The following is a 24900-nucleotide window of genomic DNA, read 5'->3' on the forward strand; positions in this document are numbered from 1 at the left end:
CTGTCGCTGGCGTCGTAGTCGCTGGATATGACATTGTGGGCCATATATAGACATCGCACCGGCGTGCTGATCTGGAGAGAGCTGCCCTTACAGTCTCTTTTTGACTGGCCTTTGGACTTATTGTTAAAGTTTTTTGACTTCTCGTGCGTCGAGATTTCGCCTTGTAAGACCGGCTTCAATTCCTGCGACTCCGGCCACCGCAAGATGTCGTTGACAGATTTGTACCTGGTGTGTTTGTGGTGCTGGGGCGCAACCACGCCCCAAAGTCATGCTCCGACTGCCAGGCCATGAGCCCAAAGGCTTTGAGTGAGCGGTCCCTAAAGCTGCTTGTGGCCTGGCGTCCAGCTCCGCATAGCTCTTGGTCGAGAGGAAGGTCCCGAGACCGCTCGCAGAGCCATCACCACTCCTCCTCGTCCTGTTTGAACTGTCGGATCATTCAGGTGAGCACAAGAAGAAGTCGGAGAAGCAGAAGCATTTTTTTACTTCACCCAGTTAGTCGAACAACGCTACGTGGGAGAAGGAGCATCCTCGCTCTAGGCCTCCATCATGTGAGCCTGATTCTGGGTCGACTCTGCGCCTCCCCAACTTTCTGGGAGCTGGAGCCTCCCCTGCCCATTTAAAGGAATTTGTTGGAGGCCATGCGCCTAATCCTTGGGCAGTCCGGTCCTGGAAGGGGCCCCTTCAGGTTCTGTGCCGGCAGCTTCAGCTTCTGCTCCGAGGGGCACCTAGGGATCCACTTCCGGATCCTGACCGGCATCAGTCGTACCTGTGCATCCTTCACCAACAATGGTTCCGGTGTTGACGCTCCTGAAGTCTCCTGGGCCTGCTGGCGGCATTGATCCTGTACTCCTCTCCAACTCTGAAAAGGAGCCAGAGCGATTCTGACTTTAGCAAGGACATTGGTCCTTAGATCGGCTCCTAACTCTTACGGGACGAATTTGGTGAGAGTATGGAGGGGTCACTGGACCCTTTAGAATTCCAGCCCGAAGACCTTATGGAGTGGGCTCAGGAAGTGGGTGAAGCCTGCGGTCTGGATACCTCCCCTGATGCTTGTATGCTTTCTCACCCTACAGTGGCTATGGAGGAGAGGGCGTCCTACTTCATGATGGTGCTGAGAGCGGCTGAGGTCTTGGGCCTAGAGCTGCCTTCGGTATCTGTCAGGACCAATCTCCTAACTGAAGTACTTCAACCTGGGGTTTCCACATTAGAACCTATTTTACCCTTCAACAAAGCCCTCATGGATGTTCTGCTGGGGACCTGGTCCAAACCCAGCACAGACCTCCTGTTAATAGGACAATAGCCTACCACCACAGGCCTGCGCCTAGTGACCCGGCTTTCCTGACCCAACACTGCACCCCTGAAAGCTTGGTCGTGCAAGCCTCAACCTCCCACTGCACGTTTTTTTCTGCTTTTCCAGATAGGGAATCAAAGAGGCTGGACCACCTTGGTAAGAAGTTGTTTTCTTCCTGCAGCCTGGCATTGCGGTCCATGATCACTGCATGCCTTTTGGGCTGTTAGACCCATACCTTATGGGACATGGCTGAGCAAGTGCCGCCACAGGTCCCAAAGGAGGCCCAGGCCATTCTCTCTCAAGCTGTTGCTGATGGGAGAGATGCAGCCAAGTTCACTATCAAATGTGGGCTGGATACGACCGACTTTCTGGGCAGATCAGTTGCTTCGACGGTGGCCCTGAGGCACCACGCCTGGTTACAGACATTTGGCTTTTCAGGGGATGTCCAGTCTACTCTGATGACTTGCCCTTTGATGGCACCCATCTCTTTGGTGACAAAGCAGACTCTTTAATCGAGCGCCCTGGGCTACAGCCCAGTCCCTTGGCCTCGCTGCTGCCATTCACCCTCCTCAGTCTGCTTTATGCCCCTGTCATGGCTACAGAAGGGATACCCAACCACGTCAATTCCTTGCTAGCCGCTGCGCATGCTGCTCAGCCTCTGCGTGGCTGGGGACATGGGATCCAGCATCTGCATGGTTCTGGGAGCCAGCTTTCTAGACAGTCCACCGCGCCCCCGCCCCACCATCCTCAGCTGCAGCCTCCAAACCTTCTTAGTCTGGTGTTTCTACACCAGGGACCAGTTGACGGCAGGATTTGCCATCACATCAGACAGGTGGGTTTTGCAAATAGTCCAAAGGGGCTACTCCCTCCCTTTTGAGGCTACCCCTTCTACAATGCCACCGTCCTACGATCGGATGATCGAGGATCACCTGGCACTTCTCCGCGAGGTGGTTACGGCTCTCTTGGCCAAGGGAGCTAAACAGAGGGTCTCTGTGCCAGAAGTAGGTTGTGGTTGTAATTCCCACTGCTTTCTGGTGCCCAAAAAGGACAAGGGCCTCCGCCCTACCCTCGACCTCCGGTCCCTCAATCTCTTCCTCAGGCAGGAGAAGTTCAAAGTGCTCACTCTTGCTGAGGTCCTATCTGCCCTGGACTCAGGAGACTGGATGGTAGCGTTGGACTTGCAGAACGCTTATTTCCACATTCCCGTCCTGCCTGCCCATAGATGCTACTTGCGGTTCGTGGTAGGTCACTAGCATTTTCATTTCACGGTGCTTCCTTTTGGCCTTACCTGCAGGTGTTCAGCAAAGTGATGGCGGTGGTCACAGCTCATCTGCGCAGGTTAGGGGTTTCAGTCTTCCCCTACCTCGACGACAGGCTGTTGAAGATGGGCTCATCACAGGTTGTTGTCTCCCACTTGCAGACTACGGCGGACCTCCTGCATTCGCTGGGGTTCACTATAAACGTGCCAAAGTCACACCTGACTCACCCTCAGATGCTCCCTTTCATCTGAGCTGCTCTAGACACAGTGCAGTTTCGGGCCCATCCTCCAGAGCGGCGAGTCCAGGATATTCAGGCTATGATAACAATGTTTCAGCCTCTATCCTGGATTTTGGTGAGAATGGCTCTGTCTTTCAGTCTGCTGGGCCTCATGGCTTCCTGCATCCTGCTGGTGACACATGGCAGATGGCATATGTGGGCTCTGCAGTGGGACCTGAAGTTCCAGTGGGCTCAGCATCCGGTGAATCTGTCCGACATGGTCCAGATCTTGGAGAGGAACTGTGCAACATCTCGGTGTTTGCGTTTGAACTGCGATTGGATCAGAGACAGATCCTTCTCCCTTCCCCAACTGGATGCAACTGTATTGTCAGATGCGTCACTCCAGTGATGGGGCTGCCACGTGGAAGAGGTGAATATCATAGGCGTCAGGTCTCTGATGGAGTCTGAGCTCCATATTAACCCTTTGGTGCTCAGGGCGACCAAACTAGCATTGAAAGAATTTCTTCCATCTCTCAGAGGGAAAGTGGTGCCGGTGTTTACTGACACCACTGTGGTATTGCACTAGGCAGAGCGCTGCGGGGTCATAAACCCTTTGTCAGGAGGCTCCCCACATTGCTGGGCCATCAGGGTATATCCGTGGTTGTTCATCATCTGAATGTCAGAGTGGACAAACTCAGCCGTCAATGCCTTGTCGATGCCAAAAATGGTGTCTCCATCCAAAGGTCTCTTTCAGCAGTGGCGAGAGCCTTGGTTAGATCTGAACGCACAATATCAACTGTTTTGCACGTTGGAGTTACCAAGGCGGCACTCGCTCAGCAACGCTTTTCATCTTGAGTGGAACTCTGGCCTCCTTAACGCCTTTCCGCAAATACCACTTCTGCCCAGAGTTCTGAAGAAGATCAAGAACAACCGGGTGTAGGAAAGTGCCATCTTTCTAGCAGTTACCCCCACTTTTTGCCTGATGTCAGTGTGTTTAGACTGTAGTTCACAGGGATGCTAACCAGGACCCCAGTGACTGTGCTCTCTCCTCTAAATTTGGTTGCTGGTAAACCTTTTACACGGACAATTGGCATATTGGTGCACCTATGTAAGTCCCTAGTATATGGTACTTAGGTATCCAGGGAATTGGTATACCAGGGCCCCCCCATGGACTGCAACATGTAATATGCCACCCATGGGAGCCCATGCAAACTGTGTCTGCAGGTCTGCCGTTGCAGTTTGCGTGAAGTGGTGCATGCACCCCTTTCACCACACTGGTCACTGCACTTAGACATTGTAAGTCACCCCTCTGGTAGGCCCTTCAGGCCAAGCAAAGGGTGCATGTCCCTAAGTGTGAGGGTACCTTGCTTGAGAAGGGTACCCCTACAAACCCCCGACTCCATTCCCTGGGCTTTGTAAGTGTGGGGAAGCCATCTTAAAGTATTTAGTGGTCCAACTACATATTGGCTTCTCCAAACGTAGGAATGTTTGGTATCAAACATGTTGGAATCATGTAACTACACCGATTCAAGTGCTAGTTGCCTGATCCCCTATAGTCTTGGGGTTCCTTAGAGGATCCCTAAGTTCTGCCTGTGCAGCTGTTTGAGGTCTGGCTCCCAGCCCACGCTGCTGCCGTCCCCGGACACTGTTCTGCCTTCCTGCTGATGATCCTGGCTCAGGCAGAGGAAGGCAGAGCAAAGGGTTTCCTGCAAGGGAGAGGTGTGACTACCTTCCCTGTGTATTAGGTGTCTAAGGGCCGGGGTGGATTGCCTCGGAGCGCCACCAGACTGTTTTGAAGGGCACATTTGGTGCCCTCCTTGCCCAATTCGGTTTCCACCAGTTCAGGAACCCCCGGTTCCCGCTCTGGCATGACACTGCGCATAGGACAGAGGAGTGACCCCCCACCCCGTCCTGCTCCTCCCCTGGGGAGGTGCACAGAGCTCTGCCAGGTGGCCACTTGATTCTGCCATCTTGAAAATAAGATGTGCATCGGAACCTTTCTGACTGGTTAGGCCAAGTAGATGACATCCCTGACTCCCTCTGATAGGTGGGTTACCCCAGAGAGTGACCACCCCCTTTACTTAATGGCTTACCCGAGGGTGGGCCCTCCGATTCATTGAGCAAGTCTCTGCAAGGAGCTCTGCAAGACGACATCTGCTCCTGGCTTCTGGAGCCGCTGCTGGTCTGCTTTGGAACTGAAACTGGTCTGCTTCTGGTGGGAAGGCTCCCATTGCAACATTGTTTCTATGGATCCTGCAAGAATTCTGCAACATCCACGGCTGTGCATCCTCCATTGTCACAGGGACTCTGTTTGCACCTGGAAGCAAGAAGGAATCTACCTGGGACTGAAGAAGTCACTCCCCTGCAACTGCAGGCACCACGTATAACAACTCATAACAACGTCAACCGGCTGGTGGGGTCTGCTGTCCCACGGACATCGAAAAGCTCTACATCACAGGTTGTGGGTCTGTGACCTCCTCTGGGTCCTGCTTGGGAGACTGTGGGCCCCTGTCCCTGCCAATGGACTGGAACCCCTGTGCACCACGACTGTTGCTCTTGCCAAGGCTTGTTGACTCTTCTTCCAAGAGATCTTCAGGCGCCAAGAAGCCACGGCCTCCAGTTCTCTGTAAATCGAAGATCAACCTGCAACTCCTGCAACATGGGACTTCTGTTTTGTTGTGCTGCTGAGGCCTCCTTGTGACTCTCTGTGTCCATCACCTGTGGTTCACTCGTGGGGGCTCCAACAACTTCTTCTGCCTTTCCTGCGTGCTGAGAGCCCGCCTGGACTTCTCCTCAAGGGTAGTGTCTCCTGGGCCTTGCTGGTCCCCAAAATTCTAAAAATCCATCTCAGCTCCTGCTGGCATTCGCCAGTTCTTGTTGGTGACCTGGCTGGTCACTGACCCTCTTGCACTCCGGCAACCATTGAGGGATTGCTCAGAGACGATTCCGAGGATCTTCTGCAGCTCTTCGACCTGGCAACTGGACTTCTTCCTCCCCCATCTTGCAGGAACTTCACCTCTAGAAGGGTGGGCATTGCCACCTGGGCACCTCAGAGTGTGCTGGACTCTTTCCCCTTCCTTTTCAGGTCCTCCACGTCCGAAATCCATCCGTGGGTTCCACTGGCCTGGTCCACGGTTGTGACAGTAGCTGGAAAACCCGAGGTTTCCACTGACTTCAGAGAGTCCTCTCTCACCTCTGCATCCGGGTCCCCTGGTGAAGGTACCCTCGGGCAGGGCACTCTTCAACCTTCCTCTTGTCTGTTGGTTGCCTCGGGTCTACTGGGAAAGGTCCTGAAACCCATGAACTCCAACCACTACTTCCCTATGTTAGCCTATGTGATGACTGGGTAGGTAACCTTTCTGCACCTGGTCGCTGGGGACACTTGCTGTACTTAACGCTGATGTTTTCATCTTTCCCCAGCTCCTAGCTAACTTCCATACTCACCTTGGTTGGGTTCACTATTTCGCGTTCTACTTGTTTAGTATATTGTTTGCCCCCCCTCACCCCCCCCCCCCCCCCCCCATAGTGCCCTGTACGTTTTATGCTATTTCTGCTAGTTATTTTGTGTATATATTGTCTGTAGATATCTCCAACAGGAGATATACCAATGCTAGTCTAGTAGCAGTGCTGTAATAAATAACCCTTTATTTTTTAAACACTTGGGTGGTTCTTTCTTGTGAGTGAGTTACTGTCTGACTATTGTGGTATTGCAAGTGCTTTACATCCCTCCTGGGTATGCTTTAGCTGCACGCCTCAGCTACACCTAGAGAGCTTTTGTTACATGGACATCTGTTCACCATCACTAAGGGTTGCGTAGACTCAGTATAGGGTGCCACACCATAACCGGAGCCAGCCTTTTACACCGGGTGCCAGTCATTCTTGTGACTCCTGACTGGGCATGAAGAGTATGGTACCCAGAGCTACTGAACATAGCCATCGATCCTCTGATCAGACTGCCCCTTCGGGAGGATCTTCTGTCGCAGCAGCAGGGGACAGTTCTCCACCCAAACCTGTCCATTTGCGTTCTTCCGTGGAGATTGAGCGGCAGCAGTTGACAGCTTTTGACCTTCTGCCCAAAGTCTGTAATGTTCTCTTGGAGGATTCCCTCCATCAAAACGTTATATACCTGTCGTTTGAACAAATGTTTGGCATGGAGTACAGACAAGTCTGTTGACCCCCTCTCTGACCCTCTTTCTGAGGTTCTTTTGTTTATTCTTTCTTTGGCTAAGCAGGGTTCTGCTCTGGACACCCTAAAGGGTTATTTGTCTGCCATCACAGCTTTCCTGCGTTTGCCGGACTCACCCTCCTTGTTTAAATCTCCCATTGATGGACGATTTCTTAAGGGCCTTACCCATTTCTTTCATCCTTCCCCGTTCATAATGCACCAATGGGATTTGAACTTAGTTGTTACCGATCTAATGTGCACTCTCTTTGAGTTGCTTCACAGCTGCCCACTTCGCCTGCTTACTTTGAAAACAGTCTGCCTCATAGCAATCACCTCTGCCCGCAGATTGAGTGAGCTGCAGGTTCTTTCTTCAAAGCCACCTTTTATTTCCATCCTCCCTGACAAGGTGGTGATTCTTACTAGGGCTTCTTTCCTGCATAAAGTGGTCACACCCTTTTATGTAGGCCAGTCAGTCACCTTGCATATTTTGTATGCACCACTACATCCTTCTAAGGAAGAAGAGAGACTCCACCTTCTGGACCCAAAAAGAACATTGGCGTTCTACCTTGATCATACAAAAGAGTTCCCAGGTGGACGATCAACTCTTTGTGAGTTATGTGGGTGCAAAGAAAGGTCGAGCAGTGCAGAAGAGAACCATCTCTAGATGGTTGGTTCTCTGCATTACAATATGCTACGTATTGGCTAAGAAGCAACCCCCAGAGGGCTTGCGTGCTCATTGTACCATAGCAACAGCTGCAACCACTAAGTTAGCACGCAGAGTTCCAGTAATGGACATCTGCCAGTCAGCAACGTGGACGTTCTTGCACACGCTTACTAAACACTGCTGCCTGGACACTCTGGTCTGAAGGGACGGGCATTTTGCCTCTTCTATCCTGTAGGCCTTTCTTGTATGATCTTGGTTCGCAGCCCCGTTCCGGGGATGGTATTGCTTGGGTAGCTAGTCTATAGTAAGGAATCAGCAACTAGATGTCTCCATCAGATGAACAAATTACTTGCCTTTAAGTAACAAATTATCTGGTAGGGACTTATTCAAGTTACAGATTCCTTACCGACTCACCCATCCTCCCCGCTCTGAGAACTGATTTCTAGGGACAGGGATTTCCCTTTCAGGGCCCTAGATCTGGGGCACCAGAGTCCGTGTTCTTCATGGCTCTGCACTTCTGGTGTGGAAAGCCCGTTGAAAAGAAACTGACACCAGCATGCTGGGGTGACATCAATATATGACCTGCGACGTCAGATCCGACACTAAAGATGGACGTGGAGTCGACAGATGCCACCTAACGGTGCACAAGGGTACTGCTAACAAAAAAAAAAAAAAACTCTAGATCCAGACTGACTCCTGGGAAATTCTCAGGTAAGGAATATGCAACTAGAATATGTCTCTACTAGATAATCCGTTACAGAATGTAAGTAATTTGTTGATTGTGGCTTTGATTATTTATTTGTTTTGGCTCTAGTCTGTTGCCTCACTACACTGTAACATATTGCTTGCCCATTTTTCAGGTATGCTTCGACAGTAAACCTCGAATCATCAGTGAGAGAAGTAGATCAAACCCCTCAATGTGTGTGAACCCTGCAGCCCCGCACAACTTTGAAGACAACAAGTGAGTACTGGAGAGGGGCAAACAGTAACTGTGGTAGTATCTGTGGAAATTGGGGAGGGCATCAAGTGAATAGTTAAAAGGAGGGGGTGGTGCAACAGTTGTAAGTGTTCTGGGAGAAAGATGTCCCTGGGGCCCTATCTGTAGGAATCTGTGTTTCCTGTAATTTCCACATCAGCTGAATACCTTGAATGTTGAGGTTTTGCCTTAGGTAGTGCTGCAACAAGCACTGAAAGGCATACAAATGACGAGGATGCAAGGGCATTTCGATGTGCACATTATTTACTCTTTAAAGAACACTACATTACAACGCATTAGCTGTTCACAACCCAGCTACATCTCCTATCACTTGTTGAATATGTGCTTATCTTTAACACAGCACAGAGCTCCGCTGCCTTTTGGCTAGGTTCACATTTAGAAATACCATATGCACACGTGGATACATACACACGTCTTAAGATTGGCTCTTGTTTGTGTTTGCACAGTTCGTGGACCACTGACTATAGTTATTTCAATAGATCCCACTGTACAATGACAATTTTGTAACATACTAGCTCAGCTCAAAGTTAGCATGTATTCAAGACACAAGTCTCTTCAACATAAGCTCAGCCTCTGGAAAGGACAAGCCACCCTGACTCTTGGGCTTGGCAAGGATGAAGCACGGCTGTGCGCTCAGAGATCCCATAGCAGAGGAAGATCTGGATTCCTTCCTGGAGGTGAACTGACTGATGGTGTGCTGGAGCGTGGTCTGTATCTGACTGTGACGCGCGGTTTCTATCTTCCTCTCCTGGAGACACAGAGTAGAAGGTTCTCCCTTTATGAAGCACCTGTAAGCTCCGCCCGCTGAGCCACGCCCCGTCCACCCTCGAAGTAGGTAAGGAATTCCTGCCTCTTGCCAGGATGACGGACAGCTTTCCAAAACGAGCCCACTGCGTTTTTACCGCCGATTCCGGTGATGTGTTGTTGATGCGCAGAAGCACGAGGACATCTCCACAAAGACGCACTAGTAACAATAACATTGCCAAAGGCACACAAGGTTGCTGGAGACGTTTACCCCGTGGCCCATCACGTACCCCTAATGTACAAAATTAACAGGGTATATAAAACATGCTAGGTAACGCTTACTGACATACTCGTAGAAAATACTCCGGTTGTGTAGGCCACGATGCTCATTTTACAGAAACTAAACCTCAAAGGAAGCACTTACCAATATAAACGTAGCAGGTGCCGCAGTCGAAGCTCAGCTTCTGGAAAGGACAAGCCACCCTAACTCTCGGGCTTGGCAAAGATAAAGCAAGGCTGTGCGCTCAGAGATCCCATAGCAGAGGAAGATCCAGAATCCTTCCTGGAGGTGAACTGATGATGTACTGGAGCGTAATCTGTATCTGACTGTGACGCGCGGTTTCTATCTTCCTCTCCTGGAGACACAGAGTAGAAGTTTCTCCCTTTATGAAACACCTGTAAGCTCCGCCCGCTGAGCCACGCCACGTCAACCCTCGAAGTAGGTAGGGGAATTCCCACCTCTTGCCAGAATGATGGACAGCTTTCCAAGGCGACCCCACTGCGTTTGCCGCCGACTAGCGTGGTGCGTCGCTGATGCGCAGGGGCGCGAGGAACTCTCCGCGGGGACGCACTAGTGGCAATGACATTGCCGGGGGCACACAAGGTTGCTGAAGACCTTTTGCCCCCGTGGCCCATCACGTACCCTAGTGTACAATGTGGACGCGGCAGATGCCGTGTTTGAAGCTCACCTTCTGGAAAGGACGGCCCACCCTGGCTCTTGGGTTTAGCAGGGATGGGGCGGGGCGGGGCTGTGCGCTCAGAGATCCCATGGCGGAGGGGATCTGGAATCCTTCCTGGAGGTGAGCTGATGATGTGCTGGAGCGTGGTCTGTGTCTGACTGGGACGCGCGGATTCTGTCTTCCTCTGCTGGAGACACAGAGTGGAGGGTTTCTCCCCTTGTGGAGCACCTGTGGGCTCCGCCCGCTGAGCCACGCCCCGTCCACCCTCGAGGTAGGTAGGGGAGTTCCCGCCTTTTTTACCAGGATGATGGATGGACGACTAAGTATTTTTTACCCATGTTTCTAATTATGTATTGTATGTGCAGATGTGTGTGTATAAGTCATGTGTGTGTGTGTGTGTGTGTGTATAAATATATATATATATGTATATATGTTGTTTCTGTGCCTGGCATGTTTCTATGAATTTCTGCTCTCTTTTTATCACACTTATCTACTCATCGCTCTTATGTCATGTCTCTATCAAACTATCCTCCATTCTCACTCGGACTCATCCCAAATCCCTTCGACCACTTCCATCTCCTAAATATCTCTGCCTAAGCTCATCCCTCCACCCCCACATCTAACTCACCAAACCTCACTCTACCTCTGTGACCTCCCACACAACCCTACTAAATTCTCCTGCATTCATCTCACCCTGCTACTATGCTCTCCCTAACCCTTCCACATCCTCTTTCCCCTCCGCCCCCCTTTTATTCATCTCAAGCCTTTGGATTGAGCAAATGAAGGATAAACTCCCAATTAACACTTCTGGATTTCTTTCCTCCTCCACCCCTCCATTACTCCAGTCAATCTAACTAACAAACTCTCATATCCGCAACTCAAATTAACTCATAATAATACTAAAACTGTACTCCTTATTAAATTATACTAATCCATCACTAATTCTTGTTGGGTACCGGAGTAGCGTGCTACTCATCGAAAAGCGCTTCGACGCCTCGTCAGGGGTAGTAAGCGCTATATAAATACGATTACAATTACAATTACATAACTGCAACAATTCGCAAGAATCCATGCTGTTGACTGAAATAAGGCCAGTAACAACTAAAACATTTAAAATGCCCACAATCAGTGTACAGAATCATTAAATCCTCGGTGGTACACAAGTTACAGCCATATACAGCATTAATAATAGGAATTTTATTGCTACCACTCTTGATCGTACATTGTACTTTAAATGAGTAGGTTTTAAGATTTTACAACACAGATTTAAAAAATAAAGACAACCTAGTGCAACATGGACCTTTGTAATGTTCATTTTTAACCCACAGCCACACAAACCTTCTGAATTCTTAATAGAAGATTCCCCAGAGGGGTGAGAGAGTGGTGGATGGAGCCCTATTCTAAATCTCATTATACTATGCATTTGGTGGTTACACAAACCATGTAAATGCTGAAAACAACAGTTATTTTTCCAGGATTCACACAGATATACTGTTAAGGGCTTTTGTCTCTGATACCAGGGATCTCTTGCTCCAGGCCATCAAACCTCGCTCAGTGAACTCCCTTTTTGAAAGGGCTATGGGTCATGCAACATTGAAGGTACTGACTTGTAATACTGGGGACTCTGCGATCCCGGTACTTGTGACGCACTCAGTCACCGATTATAAAGGAAAGACGTCAGAGCTCAACTGTAATGATTATTGCAGTTGAGTTCTGTAGTCACAATGCCTGCTGCCAGAGCCAGCGGCAGAGGTGAATGGCAGGTCAATCGTGCAGCATAATTGAAGCAGCTATTTAAAGCAACAAAAACAAAAAGTAGCTTTTCTTTTCTCAGCTCTATTTTTCTATCTTACAGTAAAAAGCAGGAATAACATTTATTTTTTGCACTTCCTAAACAGTTTTTCTGTATGTTTTTACACATTCCGACCTACTGCAGTTTTTTATTTTTTTTTAACTGGCTTGTATTAAACTACTTTTAATATCTCTTTGCAACAAACATCTAACAGGATTTTGGTGTGTTTCATTATTTTGCACTTAACCCCTTCGCTGCCAGGCCCTTTTCCACTCAGATGCCAGGCTTTTTTTGGCTATTTGGGGCATAACATTTTGTCCACATAAGCTACCCATGCCAAATTTGCGTCCTTTTTTCCCCAACATCCTAGGGATTCTAGAGGTACCCAGACGGTGGGTTCCCCTGAAGGAGACCAAGTAATTAGCCAAAATACAGCGAACATTTCGTTAAAAAAAAAAAAAAAAATGTTAAAAAAGGGCTGCAGAAGAAGGCTTGTGGCTTTTTTCCCTTAAAATGGCATCAACAAAGGGTTTGCGGTGCTAAAATCACCAGCTTTCAGGAACAGGCAGACTTGAATCAGAAAAACCCATTTTTCAACACAATCTTGGAATTTAACTGGGACATATCCCATTTTTAATATTTATTTTGTGCCTTCACCGTCCTTCCAGTTAGTGACAGAAATGGGTGTGAGCCCAATGCTGGATCCCAGAAAGCTAAACATTTCTGAAAAGTAGACAAAATTCTGAATTCAGCAAGGGGTAATTTGTGTAGAGCCTACAAGGGTTTCCTACAGAAAATAACAGCTGAAATAAACAAATATTGAAATTGAGGTGAAAAAAAACAGCCATTTTTCTCCACGTTTTACTCTGTAACTTTTCCTGCGATGTCAGATTTTTTTTTTAAGCAATATACTGTTACGTCTGCTGGACTGTTCTGGTTGCGGGGATATATAGGGCTTGTAGGTTCATCAAGAACCCTAGGTACCCAGAGCCAATAAATGAGCGGAACCTTGCAATGGGTTTTCATTCTATACCAGGTATACAGCAATTCATTTGCTGAAATATAAAGAGTGAAAAATAGGTATCAAGAAAACCTTTTTATTTCCAAAATGGGCACAAGATAAGGTGTTGAGAAGCAGTGGTTATTTGCACATCTCTGAATTCGGGGGCCCCATACTAGCATGTGAATTACAGTGCATTTCTCAAATAGATGTCTTTTTTACACAATGTCTTACATTTGGAAGGAAAAATATTGCTATTCTGTGTTCCCCCAAGTCTCCCGATAAAAATGGTACCTCACTTGAGTGGGTAGGCCTAATGCTTACGACAGGAAACACGACATGGAAACATAACATTTTTACATTGAAATCTGATGTGTTTTTTGCAAAGTACCTAGCTGTGGATTTTGTACTCTAGTTCAGCTGGCACCTAGGGAAACCTACCAAACCTATGCATTTTTTTAAACTAGACACCCAGGGGAATCAGGATGGGGTGACTTGTGGGGCCCTTACCAGGTTCTGTTACTCAGAATCCTTTGCTAACCTCAAAAGTTGGCCAAAAAAACAAGTTTTCTTCACATTTCGGTGACAGAAAGTTCTGGAATCTGAGAGGAGCCACAAATTTTCTTCCACCCAGCGTTCCCCCAAGTCTTCCGATAAAAATGGTACCTCACTTGTGTGGGTAGGCCTAGTGCCCGCGAAAGGAAATGCCCCAAAACATTATCTGGACACATCAAAATGTTAAAATACAAAACTACCTGTTTTTGTGGGGGGTGCGGGCGGCACCTGCGTTTTTGGTCCTGGGCTCAGCAGCCATCTAGAGAAACCTACCAAACCCAGACATTTCTGAAAACTAGACACCTGAGGGAGTCCAGTGAGGTGTGACTTGCGTGGATCCCCCAATGTTTTCTTACCCAGAATCCTCAGCAAACCTCAAATTTAGCTAAAAAAAACAAATTTTCCCCACATTTGTGTGTGTGATCACTGCACCGGGACAAATTTCCTACCACCCAACATTCCCCTCAGTCTCCCGGTAAAAATGATACCTCACTTTTGTAGGTGGGCCAAGTGCCTGTGTCAGGGAAGAGCCAAAAACGTCAAAATTGAGTGGGAACCAAAGCGGGTCCAAAATAGCAGTTTGGAAAAAAAAAATTTAGGCTGACTAGAATTTTTATCAGTATAGATGAGACCATGCTGGGTGGTAGAAATTTTCTGGATTACTGCAGATTCCGGAAGGTTCCATCAGAAAGATGTGGGAAACATGTGTGATTTCCAGCAAAGTTGGAGGTTTGCAAGGCATTGTGGGTAAGTAAATGGTGCGGGTGCATGTGAAGCACACCACCCTGGACTCACCCAGATGTTTAGTTTTCAGATGTGTCTAGGTCTTATGGATTTTTCTACATGGCAGCGTCCCAAAGTCCAAAAAGTGCAGCCCTCACCATTCTAAGTGAGACGATTTGAGAGTTAGCCAAGCTCTCATGGCCCAAATGTAAAACCAAAACTCCAAATAATCAAATGTCCTCTAGCTTGCCGTGGGATCAAATGTTTTAGTGTGCGGGGGAAGAGCTGAAAGACTGGTACCCCTTTCAGTTGGGGTGGGGGCATAACCAGGCCCATACTGGTTGGTAGCCACCACCCCACTATTTTTTTTTTTTTTTTTAATTCACTGGCATCTTGTAGACTTTCTGGTCCCTCCTCAATCCCCCCCCCCACCCCCAGTGTGGATTGGGGGTTATTTCCCCATCTGCCCAGATATGGCCAACAGTAATGTGCCCCATGGCGAGCGACCCTTGCCCAAAGGGTTGCTCCCCCAAACAAAACACACATGTACACACACACACCAATCCCTGGTGCCTAGGGGCAGATCGGCCTAATGAAAATAGGCCGATCTGCCCCCAAGGGGGGCAGAAATGGCCTAAAGACAATTTGCCCCCCAGGGGAGCGACTCTTGCTTAAGGGGTCGCTCCACACATATAAACATATAAAATAAAATATCCCTGGTGTCTAGTGTTTTCTGCATCTCCCCCCCCAGGGGCAGATCAGCCTAATTACAATACGCCGATCTGCCCCCAAGGGGGCAGAAATGGCCTACAACAAATATGCCCCCCAGGGGAGCGACCCTTGCCTAAGGGATCGCTCCCCTCACGTGAAATTTACAAAAAAAAAAAATCCCTGGTGTCTAGTGGTTTGGCCTAATAAAAATAAGCTGATCTGCCCCCAAGGGGGCAGAAATGGCCTAAATACAATTTGCCCCGAGGGGAGCAGCGACCCTTGCCTAAGGGGTCGCTCCCCATTTATAAAAAGAAAAAAAAGGTAAACATAAAAAAAATATTCCTGTGTCTAGGGGTTTCTGACCCCCGGGAGCAGATCGGCCTAATTATAATATAGCGATCTACCCCCAGGGGCAGGAAAGGCCTAAAAAAAGGCCTAAAAATATTTTGCTCCCCTTATGTATAAACCTAAATAAAAAACAAAATTCCCTGGTGTCTAGTGGCTTCGGCACCCCCTTGGGGGCAGATTGGCATTATAAAAATAGGCCGATCTTCCCCAAGGAGGAAAGAAATGGCCTAAAAGTAAATTTGCCCCAAAGGGAGCGACCCTTCCCCACATACATAAAAAAAAAAAGAATTTTTTTTTAGCCCTGGTGTCTAGCGGTTTCTGCCCCCCTCCCTCCCTCCCTGGTGTCTAGTGTGCATTTCTGCTGCCCGACTGCATTGCGATCGGGCAGCAGAAATGCTGAAAAAGATATCAAAGTAAAGTAAAGGCCTTTCCTTTACTTTGATGCCTTTCTCGGCCCCTCCAGTGATCGGAGGAGAAATGCAAAAGCATTTCTCCTCCTTCTCGGCGTTGGAAGCTGAGCTTCCAGTGCGGAGGGGCAGGCCTCTGATGAGGTCAGCGCACGATTGCGGGCTGACGTCATCAGACGCCATGGGGGGGGGCTCTTGGGGGGAGGGGGCGGTGTTGAAAGGAGAAGCGATTCCCCTTCATCCCTGCCCAGGGGAGTGGGGTGCCAGATACCCCCCGTGGGCTCCCAGCTGACCGTAACGGTTACGTCCTGGGCACCCAAGGGGTTAAGGTTCTATTTTTAGTTTTCTTGTTTGCAAACATGCTCTTTCCTATGGAAGAGCTACACACTAAGGTTGGCGGGAAAGGTGATGGTGTGAGCATGTATTATATGGGATAAAGTACCCCCTGCTGTACATAATAAGATCATTGCAAGTCACCTTGGAGTTCCATAACCTTAGAAAGGAACTCGGCCTTCGGCCTCGTACCTCTGTATGGTTATGGAACTCCTCAGTGACCTGCAATATCCTTATAATGGCAGGGGTACTTTAACCCATATATAATGGTATTGCCATATCCAGTAACTGTTTCTTAATCTTCTTTACCCAGCTCCAGTTCAAGGGCCCGATTTAGATATTGGCAAGTGAGTTACTCTGTCACAACGGTGACGGATATCTAGTCCTCCGAAATTAAATCCCATTATATCCTACGGGATTTTGATTTCAGCGGATGGGATATCCATCACAGTTGTGACAGATTAACTTGTCTGCCAATATCTGAATCAGACCCTAAATCTCCTGCTGTTGTGGGAGCATCTAAACCGGCTTTGGAGACTTTCATGCTATTAGTCTGTAGCATACTAAAAGTATAAAAGTCTCTAAAGCATGTTCAAAGGCTCACACAATAGCAGGAGACTTAAATGTGAGTCGTTTATTAATAAACAGGCCTTGAGTTTGAGGGGTCCCCAATCTGGAGGATAAAAGAGAGAGCCACCTTCTAGTAGCTGCAGTCAAATTTAATCCTCAGAAGTTCCAAGTCCAAAAGCATCTGGCTGGTCACACCGGTGTGCCATTTGCATGGCGAGCAGGTTGGCATATGTGAGGAACTTTTACAGTGTGAATGTTGTTTCATCAAAGTATAACTCTCTCCCCTGACTTTGGAAAATACTTACCCAGATCTGCTTTCCTGTTTAAGTCCTGAAGACATTTGTGCGTGACCAGGCATTTGGGGTCAGTTGTTACAGTTGCCTCACCCAAGCCACATCGTAGCTTCCATCTTGTAGCTAGGTTTGGGTTGCACTCCTCCGAAATTTGTTGCCTTTTTCATGATTCTCTCTAGAATAAAGTCACTTACACCTTGCGTTTTCGTCTCTACCTAAAGGCATGGTTGCCCCCTTTGCAAATAAAATTGTTTTTGTCGCATCTATATTAGTATGGTACCGAGCTAATCGTCCTTGCTCCCGAAAATTGTAGTTGGCACCGCAGTAACTGTCTAAATTTGGTATGGCAATTTTTGTGTTCAGTTTGTTGAATAATAAATTATTCTTTTTGTATTGTTAGTTGACGCAAAGCTGCTTATTTGTGTTAGCAATTTTCCATCCTAGCTAGGAAGCCATAAGTTCCTGGCTTTAGCTCAAGGCCTGTTAATAAACATCTCAAATTTAGTTCTCCTGCTTTGATGACTTTAATACTTTAAGTATGCGACAGAAGTGTCGCCTTATTGTCTGGTCCATGGAAATGACTAGGGTCAGTGGGCCGCTAATTGTGCGGAAAAAAAACAACAGTCTTCCTGAAGATATTACATGTGTGGACTGGTACTGGAGACATCCAGATTTAGCAAGTTATCAACTAGAGTATGGGGAAGCCAGTGTGTACATAAGAGAGAAGAGGGAAGAGGCCTAACAAGAGAGCAGCTGTAGAGTTGTGAATATTAATAAATGCTTGCCCAGAGGGCCGGGAATGCGATGTTAAATAAGCTAGCAACAAGAACCGGACAAGTAGCAAAGTCTGAGTGGCAAAAATGTCTAATAGTGAGGAACAGTGCCAAGAAGTGAGACACATAAGCAGTTGCTGCCATCTGAGACATCCACCCCTGACCTTGGGTAATTACAGTTTAGGAATCAAAGTGGTGCATGGAAATGCTGAGCCAACCCTTTTTAACGACTGTGCCACTGGGTGGCATCCCATTCCATTATCCTTCAGCTCAGCTGCACCATTGTAGAAGGAACCTGCCTGTTTTAAATTCAGTATTGCCCTGTCCTAACAAAGCATTGCATTCAGCCTTACCTTCTGGCTGAGGCCCAGTTAGCATGAATTGTGCTGGAGTTACTTGTGTTGGACTGCAGAGGTGACCAGGCCTAGCAGTTACAGTTGAAATGTGCTATTTGTGTGGTGCCAAGACCTATGTACATATGGTTGTTGATGCTTTTGGAGAGGGGACATACAAATAAAAAATAACTGGTGGGAATGCTACTCATGGGAATTTTGGTTAGCAAGTTTTGGCTCAAGCTTTTTGTTCATCCCCTTTTCATTTTCTTACCTGGAGGGTTACTCAGTTGTTTGAAGTCTTAGGTTATAAGGACTGTGAATCCTATAGGAAAGTAGCCTCTTTTTGACATGATTACCCCCACTTTTTGCCTTCTGTCAGTGTGTTTCGACTGTATTCACTGGGACACTCTAACCAGGACCCCAGTGACTGTTCTCTCTCCCTCTATATTTGGTTTCTTAGGACTTATCACACCCCACAATTGGCTGGTGCCCCCATATAAGTCCCTAGTCAATCAATCAATCAGATTTTATATAGCGTGAGTCTCAAGGCTTTGGTGGTGAGCCTGGGCCTGAACCCAATGCCGTGGGTACTGAGGTACCCAGGGCATCGGGGCACCTGGGGTTCCCCATGGACTGCAGCATGTAGTGTGGTACCCATGGGAGCCCATGCAAAATGTGTCTGCAGTCCAACCTACAGGCTGCGTTAAAAGGTGCATGCACCCTTTCACTGTAAGTCACCCCTATGGCAGATCCACCTAGCCCAGAAGGCAGAATGCAGGTACCTGTGTCTGAGGGCACCCATGCATGAGCAGATGTGCCCCTAATAACTCCAGCTCAATTTCCCTGGACTCAATAAGTGTGGGGAAGCCATTTTACCTGTGTACTGGACAGAGGTCACTACCTTTGTCCTGCTACTTAATGGTAACTCCGAATGGTGGCATGTTTGATACCAAACATGCCGGAATCATTCCCTAATACTGTTGCCAGTATTGGTTGTATGCTTCCATACACAATGGGGACTCCTTAGAGGACTGCCAGCATTGCTCCTACCAGTCTTCTGGGGTTTTCCGGGAAGCCTGCGCTGCTGCCATCACTCATACAGGTTTCTGCCCTCCTGCTTGACCAGCTCAAGCAGGGAAGGCAGAAAAAAGTATTTCCTTTGAGAGAGGGAGGCTACGCCCTCTCCCTTTGGAAATAGGTGTTACATGGCTTGGGAGGGGTAGCCTCCCCAAGCCACGGTACGCTTTGAAGGGCACATTTGGTGCCTTCCTCTCACAAACCGGTATGCACCAGTCAAGAGACCCCCAGTCACTGCTCTGACGCGTAACTGGACAATGGAAAGGGGAGTGACCACACACTGTTCATCACCAACCCAGGGGTGGTGCCCAGAGCTCCTCCGGGTGGCCGCTTGATCCTGCCATCTTGGTTCCAAGGTGGGCCGAGGCCCCTGGAAGCATCCGAGTGGCCAGGTCAGACTGGTGACATCACAGCCCACTCCTGATAGGTAGTCACCCTGCTAGGTGACCAAACCCCCTTCCTGGGCTATTTAGCGTCTCTCTCTTGAATGGGTCCTCAGATTCGATGTGCAAGATTCCAGCAGGAATCCTCTGCATCATTTACATCATCTTCTGGCCACCGGAACTGCAACTGGACCCTCCAGGAACCGACAATCTGCAACTTCAGCAATGACTCCTCTCTGCAACATTGTTTCTCTGGCTTCCTCCAGCAACTGTAACATTTCCCTGATTGTGCATCCTCTGAGGGCGACAAGTCTTCAGCCTGCACACGAATTAAGAAGGAATCTCCCTTGGAGTGAAGGAATCACTCCTGTGCATCTGCAGGAATCAACTGCAATGACGACCGGCTGCGTGGATCCTCTCTCCTCCGGAACCGCGTGGATACTGCATCAAAGGTGGTGGTCTAGAGTGGTCCCCTTGGTCCTCTTTACCAGCTGTCTAACTTGGGAGACGGTAAACCCTTGCCTCTCCTTGCAGGACAGTACCCCTGTGCACTGTGAGTCTTGCAGCTACCAAGCATTGTTTGTTCCTCCTCCAAGGGATCTTCAGGGCCTGTGTAGCGTTGGCCTCCAACACTCTTACCTGCAAAGCACAGTCTCCTGCCTGCAGCTCCAGTGACGTAGGACTCCTCTCCAGGTGTGCTGAGTGGGCCTCACTGTGAGTCCTGTGCCTGCTGCCTGTGGGGGCTGCCTCCTCTTTTTGAGATTCTCCCAACTGACAGGTCACCTCGGACTGCCCTCCTCTGGTTGAGTCCCCTGGGCCTTGCTGGTCCTCTCCAGCCCTGCAAAACCTTGTTCTCCAACTCTTGCATTTGCCAAGGCTTGTTGGTGGTTTTCCAGCACCACTGACTGACTGCATCACGACCGCTCACATGGGACATCACTTGCATCACTTCTGGAAATCCTCTTCTGGTCCTATGCTGCACTGCTGACTTTCTTCCTCCATAGTCAACCTGGTCCTGCATTCAAAGAAGGGTGGGTAGTGGCTCCTGCCTCAGCCGGACACTCCAACTCGAACTAGACTTGGTCCCCCTCTTTTGCAGGTCCTCTTCTGTCAGGATCCACCTTTGGTTTCTTTCAGTCTTGTCTGGGTCTTCCACAGTCCTTTTAGAAAGTTCTCCTGTGGGGTTGGGGAAAAAACAGGTATTTACCTCTTCTCTCCTGGTCGTTGGGGGTTACCCTGGTACATGCCTTGTGGGATTATAGTTCCTCCAGCTCCCCTCTACTGATTCCACTTCCTTGGGTTGGGGACGGCCTTTCACATTCCACTTACGTAGTTTGTAGTTTGGTCTCCCATTTGGGGCTTCACTTTTTGCTATTGTTCATACTATTTGCTATTGCTTTCTATGCTAATCACGGTCTTCTAATGTGTAGGTAATAGTGTGTTTACTTACCTCCTAGTGGAGTATTGCTTATACAGTATTTTAGTATTTGTGTTACTATAATAAAGTACCTATATTTTTGCAACACTGTGTGGTTCTCTCTGTGTAAGTGCTGTGTGACACTAGTGGTATTCCATAACCTTTGCAGGTCTCCTAGATAAGTGTTTGCTGCTCATCCACAGCTACCTCTAGGGAGCCCTGGCTTCCTAGACACTGTCTACACCTCACTAATAGGGGATACCTGGACCGGGTATAAAGTGATAACACCATAGGTGCTCACCAGGCCAGTTTCCTACAAACCCCAATTTGTCTTTATTGGGCAAATAAAGTGATGGCAAGATTGGAAAACAGTGAGCAGTCAAAGTATTGTGCCACTGTTATTACTAGTCAATTCTCTGCCTTATCATTCTCTGTAATCTGTTGTTGGGGTTGTACTTCCATCCATGTCCCTTACTAACTCCCTCCTTGCAGGTGCCTGGCCCATGTGGTATGCACCAACACGGTCAAGTATTCCAAGATCCGGCCTTACCAGGAACGTTTCCAGAACGATGTCTGTCGCCATGAGATGCGCTATGGGTGCCAGCAGGAGGATGCCTGCCACTTCGCTCACAGTTTCCTGGAGCTCAGGGTGTGGCTGCTGCAGCAGAGCACAGGTGAGGGACAAGCTGCTATGGGGCACTACATCAGAGTAATCAACAGAATAACATAACATGAGGTTGAATTATAATGAATCCAGTTATTCGCCCCTTTTTTTTGGACAACTTTGATCATCTATTTTTCTATTCCATAAAGTTAAACTTGCAGTTGTGCTCTTCATGGTTTTGCCTTCTGGTGCAGATCTCCATGTTGAAACATTGACTAAAAATCATTGGTTATTAAGCAAAGTCCAGATTAAAAATTTCCAGGTAGCCTGTTTCTGAGTACTTCTAACTGCAGATTCCTTAACCTTAGAATACTCTCCACATGCCAGGCTGGATGAAGCATGCTTCACCTCTATGTAAGCGCCCTGCAGATCTAGCTCACTAGTACTCTGAAAATGACTGAATGGAGCTGCATGTAAGTGCCACACCTATGCTCTGACTTGTGTTTCGCTCGGACATTCGTGGGCCTATGACGATTTCTCAAAATGTTAAAAACAATGTACTAGGGAACAATTTTACATCCTAAAATGACAGGCTCCAGGCAATGCCTTGATTGCAGAACACAAATGTTCGTCACGTAGCCCCACGAGGTGTCTCTGGTGTCTGGGTTCAGATACAACTTGAAGTCGTGAGACAAATGGACAAGTGGAACCTTATGCATGAGAAGGTTATCCGGGCTAGGAGAAGAACAATCGGGACCGTATCTTAAGTCCCACTCCACGGTTTTGGTGTCACTCACCGGATGCTGTTCTATGGAGAGAATTACATCACAGTTGACGTTCTCTTCTAAGTCCAAATCAGAGACTAGACATAAACATAAAAAAGTGAAGTGGAGCTCGACCCCCCCCTCCTGCTATTCTCTGTCAAAGGGGAAGGCACAAGGGCTGTCACTACGCTAGTCGGTCTTCCCTGGGGTCCCCGAGTGCAGACTAGATATCCCAATTTTCTCATTGATGACACCTCAGCAAATTGGGATATTCAGATAGGCCATTCTGTATATCTTTGGTGCATTTCCCGCTCCCTCTGGTGTGCCTTAGAGTCCTAAGGATCCCCTGCAGCCTCCAGTCACGTTACCACTGGCAGGCCTTCCCCCAGCACCAATTTACACCCTTAGAGCATGTTTCAAGATCAGTACCCACTCTGGTACAGATGCCAGCACGGGCACTGGACCTACACAGGCACCACCCGTCAATACTGGCACCAGCAGCGCTGGTAGAGAATCAGAATCTGACCTGATGCCTGACCCTGAACTGACTTAAGGCCTAACTTGACTGATGTGCTACAAAATCACTAAATCTCAAATGCTCTTTACACAGCCTGATTTGCATCAGTGCCTCCACCAGGGCGATGATGCCAAGAGAGCCTCCATTATCTTTTCAGCTGTAACTCTAAAGAAGGAACACCGCCACAGGTAGATGATGTGGTAGTCTATGGGATGGTTTTCATCCTCCTTATGTTGATGACAGTTTTGATATGGATTTTCAAGAAGCCAGTATACTTGATACATCCCCTGATATAGAGGTGGACTCGCCACTTTGAACACTGACTGAAGACAGTGTGTCATTCATAATACTAATACTGTACTCATATTTCCCTATACTAATCCACCACTAATTCCTCTTGGGTTCCGGAGTAGCATGCTACTTGCTGAAAAGAGCTTAGATGCCTTATCAGGGTAGTAAGCACTATATAAATACAATTATAATTTGTGGTTGTGATCCGACAGGCAGCAGAGTTCCTGGATTTGAAGCTTCTCTCTGTCAGGACCAAAACTAATGTCCTTACGGAAATTTTACAGCTTGTCACATATCAGCCCTTGCTTACCTTCAACGAGGCCCTCACTGGTGCTCTGATGGATGATTGGTCAAAGGTCTTTCCCTGCCCACCACTGAATAGGCAGGTGGTCAGGCATCACAGACCGTGCCTGGTGACCTTGATTTTCTCACCAAACATCCTACCCAGGGGGGAGCAGAGTTATGCAAGTATTAACTAGTATGTTTAACCAAAATTATTTTCCCACTCTTCTAGATAGGTTGTCAAAGATGATTTAGAATTTGTAAAATCAAAGTAGTCTTCTGCCAGCCTGGCAAAGCAATTGGTCAGTCAATATGTTTGCTGCATTGCTATAAATGCTCGGGGAAATGGCTAGTGAAATCTTGCTGGTTGTCCTGGAAGACCTTAGGGCCCCCCATCACCCGAACAATTTGTGAAGGAGAGTCTGTGGCCAAGTACATGATTCGTCACACCTGTTTAGCGAAGAAAGCTGATTATGCCCTGCATTGTTTTAAGGACTGTAGAGCCACAGCACACACCCTGAAACTGCTCACTCCTGCCAAGTAGTTTTCACATCAGTTTTAGAAATTCATGGCCACTCCAGGGGACATTGTCAGTTGCCTCAGCCCTTTAGAGATGGGGAACTAAGCTCTAACAGGCATTGCTCACACCAGCAAGTACATCAGTCTTTCCTTTCCCCCTCCCCTGCGGCAATTGCCATTTAAGCTGCTATATTTTGCCCTTAGTGGCACACACCTATCTTTTGGGGTGCGAGACCCAATATTTCATCCCAGGATGTTTTCTCCATCAGATCTGGCCAATGGGTCATATAGATAGCTCAGAATGGCTATACCTTACCCTTTCTGTTTGCTCCACCACATCTTCCCCCCTATATTGGGCCACTTTCAGCACTTCTCCGTTCTGCTGGAGGAGGTCTAAGTGTGTTATAAAGAGAGGTTCGTGCTAAATGTTTCCTGCTGAAGGACAAATTCAAAATGCTTACAAATTCAAAATGCTCACATTGGCCCAGATCTAGGCCTCTCTGGATCTAAGAGATTAAATGGTGTCCTTGGACATACAGGAGATGTTTTTACATTTACCCGTTCTGCAGTCCCACAAGCTGCTGCGGTTCAAAGTCAGCCAGAAGCATTTACAGTTTCCAGTGCTCCACTTTGACCTCACCAGTTCCCCTATAGTGCTTACAAAAGTGATGGCTGTGGTCATGGCACTTCTTCCACTGTTGGGGATACCAGGCAATTGCTACCTTGTCAGTCAGCTGTTGAATGCAGGCTGGTCGCTGTTGGTTATACATACACTATCGAGAGAAAGGAGTATTCCCACCATTCCACTAACTCCCAACCAATGCTTAACATATCACTCAGTGGAGTGGGTTAAAGTTGCCGCTAGTCACCCATGTATTTTTCAATTCTCACTGAAATGTATTCTTTTATG

The 24900-nt window shown here is 48.0% G+C and overlaps 1 protein-coding gene across 2 annotated transcripts in view; it reads left to right on the forward strand.

The window, feature by feature from the left end:
• Positions 1-24900, forward strand: part of ZC3H7B (zinc finger CCCH-type containing 7B) — a 195973-nt gene that overhangs the window by 115030 nt on the left and 56043 nt on the right. For both annotated transcript variants that reach the window (XM_069231242.1, XM_069231243.1), the window contains exons 15-16: positions 8457-8557; positions 21506-21687. In XM_069231242.1, coding sequence (XP_069087343.1) covers positions 8457-8557; positions 21506-21687 — 283 coding nt within the window. The remainder of the gene's footprint in view (positions 1-8456; positions 8558-21505; positions 21688-24900) is intronic.

Source organism: Pleurodeles waltl, chromosome 4_2 (genome assembly GCF_031143425.1).
Source record: "Pleurodeles waltl isolate 20211129_DDA chromosome 4_2, aPleWal1.hap1.20221129, whole genome shotgun sequence".
Lineage (NCBI taxonomy): Eukaryota > Metazoa > Chordata > Amphibia > Caudata > Salamandridae > Pleurodeles > Pleurodeles waltl.